Raw genomic sequence first — 9,301 nt, 5'->3', positions numbered from 1 at the left:
CAGGGAGGCTAAGGAGAGGTACAGGAGGAAGCTGGAGTGGAAACTCCAGCAGAACAATATGAGAGAGGTCTGGAGTGGAATGAGGACCATCACTGGCTTCAGGACCAACAACAACAGAGGAGTTGAAGGCAGCGTGGACAGGGCCAATGAACTGAATCTGTTTTTTAACAGATTTGACACTGCTGGCCCTGCCCATCCTCCCCTGACTCTTCTGCTGTCTGTCTTGGACAACCATCACCCACTCCACCCTCTGACTCTTCTGCTGTCTGTCTTGGACAACCATCACCCACTCCACCCTCCTCCCCCACTCCTCCCTGTCACACCCCAACAGCCTCCTGCGTGAGCCCTCCTCACACCTCCTCCCCCCGTGGCCAGACTGACTGCACTCTCCATCATAAGGACTACACCCCTCCCCCACGTGTCATCACCTCCACAATGTGCTTCACTGCTGACCATGTGAGAAGACAGCTGATGAGACTCCACTCAAATCTGAAATCAATCAGGTATGATATTGTTTTTTTGCAAGACTGTCATATGTCTGTGAAAGACCTGTCTGTGAAAATCAACCCCTTTTTCAGCTCGTCCTGTGGTCTGTGGGACAACCCCAAACTCCTTATTGGTAAATCAGGTCTGTGGGACAACCCCAAACTCCTTATTGGTAAATCACCACCTGTATGGAGGGAGTGGGTGATTAAGGGGGTGCATACTCTGGGTGACCTTTATAAAGATAATGTCTTTAAATCAATTGACAATCTGGTTGAACAATTCAAACTAGCCAACAATCAATTTTGGAGATATCTACAGCTGAGACGACTCCTTGTTACTACTTTTGGCTCTATACGCACACCACCCCTGGGCATGGACCTCATTAAAGAGATCTTGCGGATCGCAGGGGTTAGACATGGGGCTTCCCATTATTACTCTATGCTTATGAACAATTCTGGTTATGCGACCAACACAGCTCTGAAAACTTTATGGGAGAGGGATCTGAACATAACATTTTAAGAAAACGATTGGGATACTGTTGTTGGGATCACTAAACAAGTCTCTAGGGATATCAAAATAAGACTAATTCAATTCAAAATCCTTCATCTATTCTACTGGTACCCAAGTAGGTTATTCAGGCTAGGTATAAAGGAAACACTGGATTGTTGGAGGTGTGCAGGGGAGCTAGGTACCCTAACACATGCTCTATGGTCATGTCCAAAGGTTCAGACATTTTGGAAAGGGGTTCATGAGACTATTACAGAGGTCATAAGAGTGGATTTTGATTTTTGTCCCAGTCTTTACATATTAGGCAATCCTAAACCCATGGCCCATATTGCAAAACCCCTAACCAATTGGATTCAGACAAGTATAATGTTTGGCAAACAGATGATGATGAGAAAGTGGAAAGATACAGAAGGACCAGTATTTCAGGACTGGCTTACAGAGCTAGGTAAAGTAGTGGCTTTTGAAAAAATATCCTATAGTATAATAAATGAGACTGAAAAATATAATGAGAAATGGGGCATGTTCTTAAGATTATATTCGTTACAGGGTAACTAAAATGTATGTGTGTACACTATGATCAATGTAATCTGCTCTTGAGGGACTGTCACAAAGATGAGGATGGAGGTGGATTGGGTGCAATACAAGGATCTGTTTGCTGGAAGAATATCTGTGGACATTGAACCTCACATGGGACAGTGAATGGACACGCAGCAGTGTTAAAGAATGAAGAAGAATGATAAACATGTCGTGCTTGTACAAATTTGACTTGTCATGGACTGTTTAGTTATTTATTTTATTTTATTACTCTTACTTGATATTTAATTAGTAACTAATAAGATTAGTTATCTTAATTTTGCATTATTCTTTAGTGGGTGTCATGTTTCTGAGATGTATGTTTTAATTTTGGTTTGTTAAAAAATGAAAACTCAACAAAGTATGAGTCGCAAAAAAAGTTCCATCCCCTGGACAGAGCCAGGCCTCCTTATGAGTTTACTGATTCTGTTGGCATCTCCTGCCTTCACCCTGCTGCTTAAGCACATAGCAGCAAAGACAAAATATTGGCAACCACAGATTTGTTTTTACAGCCAGACATATTTTTGTTTGTATATTTAATTGTATGCGGCAGCAGTGTGTTTTAAGAGAGTACGAGCTTTCATTTTTCAGGATTTTTGTTTCCTTCCTGGTGCTAGTGCCTAGCGCTGATTGGGAAACCATTTCGGATAAGCTTCCACTTTTTATGTTATGCTTTAAAACCCCTTGACTAGGCCATAACATAAATCATGACATTGCTGCTGTGAATTGGCTGATCTGGAGGCTTGGCATGACGTTGCTGCTGCTGCTGACTGCCTGATGTGGGGGCTTGGCTTACTTAACATCTGGGTCAGTCGCAATGACATCAACAGTCGATGCTGTCAGCAGGGCGCTTTCCTCCTCAGCGCTACAATCTTCATAACTCTGTGATTTGTTGTGTAATTGTGCTTAGGACAGTGAGCTGTTTCATTTTCTGTGCTGCTTACTGCCAGTTTGGCCGTTTGTTGGTTACCGGTCTCACTGCTTGTTGTTTAAGTCTTTCTATGTGTGTGTTAGCTTTGCACGAGCTTAGTGTAACCTTGTTTGTATATATTTTAAATAATATCACAATTTATATATTAGCATGAAGCTGTAGGGGTGAACTGCCATTTTTGGTGACAACTCTTTTACTGTTTTTCAGTTTGGAGTGTCAGTCCAAGCATCGTAACGGGGGACTCATTGCTGTCATTGAGACATTGCTTCTTCTTTTTTATTATTATTATTTTGGCCATGGTTCACCCTGAATTCATTTCTTCATTTGTGTCCTGGGTATCTTCATATCACCTGCGTTTAGCAGAGAACAATTATTTGTAAGCAACTTTCATATCCATTGTATTAGCAATAAATTGCTCACTGCTGTTTATCTGTTTCACTTTTCATGTTACACTCTAAAACCCCTAGACTGGGGCGTAACACTTGTAGAACATTCTCAGCATGGTACTGCAGATATTGAATGATTGAGCCTTCACATAAAGTAGAGTTAACTCTAGTCCTACATCCCTGGATGTAAACAGGTATGGGGGGTGTTTTCCGCCTGCTGCAGTCCATCACCAGGTCCTTTGTCTTGCCAGTGTTAAGCTGTAGGGGGTTTAGCTCAGATGTTTCAATGAAGGAGTCCATGACACCCCTGTACTCAGCTTCCATCCTGCTGATGCAGCCCACATTTACAGAGTCGTTGGAGAACTTCTCCAGGTGGCAGAACTTAGAACTGTATCTACAGTCTGAGGAGGAGAGGGTGAACAAAAAAGGTGACAGGACATCCCCTGTGGGGTTTCTGTGTTGTTCACCAGTGTCAAACACATAGCCCTGCAGTGCCCAACCAGTCACAAGTAGTCCACAATGCATGACAGCAGGGGCACATATACCTGCATTGCCATCAGCTTGCTCCCCCGCAGTGGTGTTGAACAAACTGGAAATTCAAAGAAATTACTCAGTGCTACCTGGCCCATCCAGGTGACCTTAGGCATGGTGAAGCAGGAAGATGATGGCATCTTCTACTACCACCTTTGGCTCGTAGGCATACTGAAGGGGGGGTCGAGTGATGGTTAATCAGGGGCCAAAGGTGTGTCTCTCTGGGGATCATGTTGGAGCCACCAGGTCATGCCGTCTTAGGGACAAGAACCTGGTAGGAGCCCACAGTACAGGGACCCTCTCCAGACTTAACCCCAGGTTGAAAATGTGCTGAAGTACTTCACTCAGCTGGCTGGAACACACTTAGAGTTCCCAGCTGACCCCATCAGGACCCGTAGACTTGCCTGGGTAGAGTCTAATCAGCTCTCTTCTCACATGCTCCGCTGTGATGGCGGGTGTGCAGTGTGTGATGGGTGCTGTAGTGTAGTTGGAGGAAGCTGATGTCAGGAAAGAGAGAGCCAGTGTAGTGTTGTTGGGGGGAGCTGGTGGTGTGGATTAGGGGAACAGGTATGGTGTTGTTGGAGAGAACAGGTGGGGGCAGTAGGCCAGGGGGTTAGAGGCCGTGGCTGCTGTGGCTGCCGGTGTTCCTGCCTGGCTCAATATGTGTGCAATCTTTTCACAATCAACATAATTTACACAAAGGACATGCTTTGCTCTGCAAGCCCAGTCATTTTGTTGTTTGTATATTGGTGAGGCAACAAATGGTATGCATCCATCCTGATGGTAAGGAAATCCACCAATTGAGTAGCTTTATGCCCCTTTAGCCTGTGGAGGACCTTCTCCTTCACCACTTTGATGGCACTCTCAACAGAATTGGTGGTGTTAGGCCTTGTCTTTAGAAAATCATTACCAAGACAGATTACCCACTCTTCATGTCTCCCATACAAGTGTGGTCATTATAAAACAGACCATTAGTCCAGAATGTTCAGCATATACGTACAGTATATGTAAAGATGGTATGTTGGTATAGTATGTTGCAACAGGATCAGCAAGACATCTGATGTAGTGTGCTGTCAGTGACGGGGTTGAGTCAGCGTAGACAAGACTTTTAGGAGTTGTGGTCGGTTTTCTTTTGCCACAACATTGTTTGCACTCACAATCATCTCCACATGGCACATGCTCCACACAGTAGCAGCCTGACTTCAAGGTAAACTGCCTGGATGGACTGCTGAAGAGCTCTGCAGTCTACCATGATGACAACTTGAGATTGTTCCTGCTACCTCTAGGCAAAAGGGGTTGCAGGAGTTAAAGCCCAGGTGTAATGGTGGACTGGCTCTCTGGTGTCATTATGAGGCCCCCAGTGGCAATCCTCCAGCCATGAGGTGGGTGACAAGGAGAATCATCCAGTAGTTCTGGTATTATAATTTCCCCATTAATCCACAAAGATGATTTCTTTACTCTCAACTTTGTGTGCACCTTTTTCATGACTGGTTTGCTGCCTCTTCCATTTTTGCACTGGTATACCCTTGCACCATGCTGCACTAATCAAGTCTATCCTTGAGGTCTACCAGCATCTCCTCTCCTGTTGATGAATCATAAGACCTCTGGAAAAGCTTGTAAAGCCTGCAAAAAGAAGAAAGAATACATTCTTCTATTTTGGGATCATGAAAAATTTGTGAACACAGTGAAAACCGCTTGTAGAGATCATGGTTACAGTGACCAGCTCCTAGATTGATCAAAAAGCTTGTGACAGAATTAGGGTTGGGATCCGGATCTGGTTCTTTTTTTGGAACGGGTCCAAAGTTCCGGTTCCGGAACCGGTTCCATCACATTTGGAGTAACGGTTCCTGCAAACGGTTCCTAGATTGTAAAAAAAACACCATCACGTGCATTTCCATTAGAGTGCGGCACGGGCCGCATATTTCTGAACGAACCCGACCGAGCCCGACATTATTTAATTACTAAAGCACTGAGTTTGTGTCACACAGTTGTTATGGTAACAGGCTATTTAACAGGCCGGGCTAACAGGCCGGGCGTGCGCCGTGGGTGCTCTGCGGAGAGGGAGACCTCCGTGTTTGAGACGGGAGCGGGCGGCGGGAGGTCCGAGGCTTCCAGAGAGGGGAGAGGGAGAAATATAACAAAATAAGATAAAATAGGAAAAACCTGTCTCCCTCTTTTATTTAATTTTCAGAGTTTAATCAAGGCGGAGGTGGGCGGCGGAAGTTCCGACGCTTCCAGCGAGGGGAGTGGTAGAAACAAACAGCCAATGTGTGTGTGTCCGGTTTTTTAATAGTGTTACTATAGAAATCAGAGAATCAGTTTTTGTTGTTATATATTCTCAGGGACATGATACAAGCTCTAAATCTGAAATACACACCACACACAAATGTGTATTTTCATCTAATTGTACTGTGCAACAGTTAGAATAAAGTTTTTGTATTTGTATGATTGCATTTGTGTTTATACTTGTTTAAGTATAGCAAGTATAATGAATATAATGTAGGAATCGGTAAGAGGAATCGGTAAGGAATCGGACCGTTAAGAAGGAATCGGTAAGGAATCGGAATCGTTAAAATTCTAACGAGTCCCAACCCTAGACAGAATCATTCCTTCACAAACACTGTTTAAATAATTCACTTATGGTAATCAAGTAGTTTGCTTACAGTGTTCATTTTGGTTCTTTTCATACATGACAATATATGGACCTGCATTCTGTATAGCGCCTTTCTAGTCATTCGACCACTCAAAGTGCTTTTTACACTATGAGTCACATTCACCCATTCACACACACACGCACATTCATACACTGGTGGCCGAGGTTACCATACAAGGTGCCACCTGCTACTCAGTTTTTAACACACTCACACACTGATGGAAGCATCATCTGGAGCAATTGGGGTTCAGTATCTTGCACAAGGATACTTCGACATGCAGACTGGAGGAGCCGGGGATGGAACCGCTGATCTTCCAATTGGTGGACGACCCAGTCTTCCTCTGAGCCACAGAGGGAAAAGCAATTTAAAAACTACAGTGATTTTTTTTCTCTCTCTCTCTTTACTCCCATCATGATACTTGCCTCACGGTAACCCGCCTGCTTCCAGCTGGCCACCTGAGGTCAGAAATAATTTTCTCAAAGAAAAACATAGTCTGCTCAAGCTTATGAGGGTGCACGAAAAAAGAAATAATTTTCTCAGAGAAAAACATAGTCTTCTCAAGCTTATGACAAACTGCCAACAACAAGACAATGGACTGCAGCAGCAAAATGTGTTCCTCAGGCTTCCTTGTCTACTCAAACACTGAAAAACAATGATTGCTGCATGTGATGAAGGCAGAGGACAAATGTGTGGCCTGTGTTTGAATTGGATTGATAATGCCAGGTCATGTATGAAACCGCTGTACTGTATTTTCAAAAAGTCAATTAAATTCAGTAAATAGAGAAGCTGTCCACTTCATTAATTTATATCCATGTTATAAATATACAAATGTAAATCAGAAAAATCTGTTATAATAATTATGTGTTTATAATGAGCAATTTGACCAGGGCAGAAATGATCAATATAAGTGGATTTCACTATATTATGTTTTCTGTGTTTTTGTATGTAGCCATTTTGTGTCTGTATATACTATAGCTGCTGCTATGAAATAATTTATCCTTGGGGTTGATGTAAGTGTTAATTATCTTAATTACCTTGACTTCCTGTCTTGGCTGTGTATGTGTCCCTTTTCAGGACTTAGTACATGGTGGCACCATATGTTTCAGGACGCCTGCCATGACTGCCCTTCATCATCAGGCCTGTTTGCGCTGGTGTTGGCAACACGTGTACTAGAACCTGAACATGTGGAAGAACATTATGTTCAGCTATGAGTCCAGATTCTGCCTACGGCAGTTGGATCGTAGGGTCAAAGTGTGGAGAAGACCCAGAGAACGCTTTGCTGATTGATGCACCGAGAGTAACATCTTTTGGTGGAGGCAGTGTGATGGTGTGAGGCGGCATCTCCCTCACTGGAAAAACGAGGCTTGTCATCATTGGAGGCAATCTCAATGCAGAGAGATATCAAGATGAAATTCTGCAACCAGTGGCAATCCCATATCTCCACAGCTGGGGACCGAACTCTATCCTCTAAGATGACAACGCTTACCCCCACAGAGCAGGGTTTATCTGAGACTACCTCCAGAATTTGGGAGTGGAGAGGCTGGAATGGCCTGCCAGCAGTCCTGATCTCAATCCCATTGAACACTTGTGGGATCAGCTTGGGCGTGCTGTTCGTGCCAGAGTGACCAACACAACCTCGCTGGCTGACTTGTGACAAATGCTGGTTGAAGAATGGAATGCCATCCCACAGCAGTGTGTGGCCAGGCTGGTGACCAGCATGAGGAGGCTGTTGTGGCTGTGTATGGTTCTTCCACACGCTACTGAGGCTCCTGTTTGTTAAATGAATAAATTGTTAAATTGCCAATATTTCTTCAGATTTCAATCATCCAATCCACCAAACAACACCAAACAAGAGTCAACAGCAAAAAAAAGAAGCTGTTTGGCATTGGCAGAGAAGATCTGTCAAATTTTCATGGGCGCAACCCACATACTCAGCTCTGCTGCTCATCCCACAAATGCATGTTCTTTACAAATGTGGCACCATTTAAAAGGGAAATAAACAGGCTTTCCAACAGTATAAGATTTATTGCCAAGAAGCTTTGTTACAACAAAGAAAAAATCTACCAAACACAAATTTCCTTATTCATTTCCGCATTCACAGACAAAATGTGAATTGAATCTGGTTTTTCTTCAAAGAAGCAATAATCGAAATTCATCATTTCTAGATTGAAGGAATTAAAAAATTGCTATGTGAAGAACTAGAGGTGTAATTTCATCTGGAGTACAGCATGACCTCACACACCCTCTCTCTGTGTTGATCTCCAGCCCCTTGTTTACAAGTCGGTCCGGCTGCACGTTCATGTACGTTCATGTGAATCCACCCCCCCTCGGAGCCCTTGGCCCTCCCTCCCTATAAAACGCTACAGCCAGTGAGCAATGTGAAATGGCGGAGAGCGGAACAATACGTCCACCTGAAGACGACCAGGATCCGACATTACCTCTTAAGAAACAACGGTTGTTGGCAAAAAAGTTGTCGGATAAAGAAAGGGACAGAACTCGGATTAACATTGGCCTTGCATTTCCAAGGTGGATAGCACTGCGAGAGCTAAAGGGGCTACAATTTGACTCGGAGCTAGCTCTTCTTCTCCTGGACAGGTACAACATAAAGTCAAATGTCTGTTTTAATTAGTGTTACAGTAACATTAGGCACATGTCGCTATGTCAATTCAATTAAATTTAATGTTACAATTGTAGCATGGCTTAATGTCCGGAGCTTGAGTTATTAGCGGCTCTGTCCCAGCAATGGGTCAGGCGTTACGGTTGTGTTAGGTGAGTAGCCAGCTAACATTTGCAATTAGCATTGTAAAATGTAGCCCGGCGGGCAGCCTGGCGGGCTGTGTTTAGCTATCTCCCTGCCTACTTCAATGATGATGGTACCTGTAATAAATGTAATATATTTGCTGGGATGGAGGCGAGGCTCAGTGACTAGAAGAGCTGGTAGAAGCGCTCCATAGCTGTAAGTTACTCCAGTAGCCATAGTAGCTCTACTGCTAACTCCAGGAGCTAACGCTAACGTCCCTACTCTTCTCCGTGAGCCAGAGCCGTGAGCTCGTGAGCCCACCAGGCTCACAGGCTCACGGAGAAGAGTAGGGACGTTAGCGACAAGTGCTAATGCTAACAGGAAAGCAGGGAAATAGCTAAACATAGCAGAGACCGAGAGTGAGTGAAAGACATCGCTAACTGCTAAACTAAGCCAAACTAAGTTGGCTGTTTAGGTTTTATTTCCTCGCCCC

At 44.0% G+C, this 9,301-nt stretch overlaps 1 protein-coding gene across 10 annotated transcripts in view; it reads right to left on the bottom strand.

The window, feature by feature from the left end:
* The window catches only part of wdr26a (WD repeat domain 26a), a 175,178-nt gene that overhangs the window by 57,748 nt on the left and 108,129 nt on the right, over nt 1–9,301 (bottom strand). Inside the window, exon 11 of one of the 10 annotated variants that reach the window (XM_050045799.1) lies at nt 6,204–6,408. The exons of the other annotated variants lie outside the window; for them this stretch is intronic. Within the exon in view, the coding sequence (XP_049901756.1) occupies nt 6,295–6,408 (114 nt within the window). The 3' untranslated portion in view covers nt 6,204–6,294. Of the gene's footprint in view, nt 1–6,203; nt 6,409–9,301 lie in introns of those variants that run through there. 10 annotated transcript variants of the gene reach the window in all.

Source organism: Epinephelus moara, chromosome 6 (assembly GCF_006386435.1).
Source record: "Epinephelus moara isolate mb chromosome 6, YSFRI_EMoa_1.0, whole genome shotgun sequence".
NCBI lineage: Eukaryota > Metazoa > Chordata > Actinopteri > Perciformes > Serranidae > Epinephelus > Epinephelus moara.
Note: the sequence above shows the minus strand (reverse complement) of the source record. Positions and strands in the feature narration are given on the sequence as shown.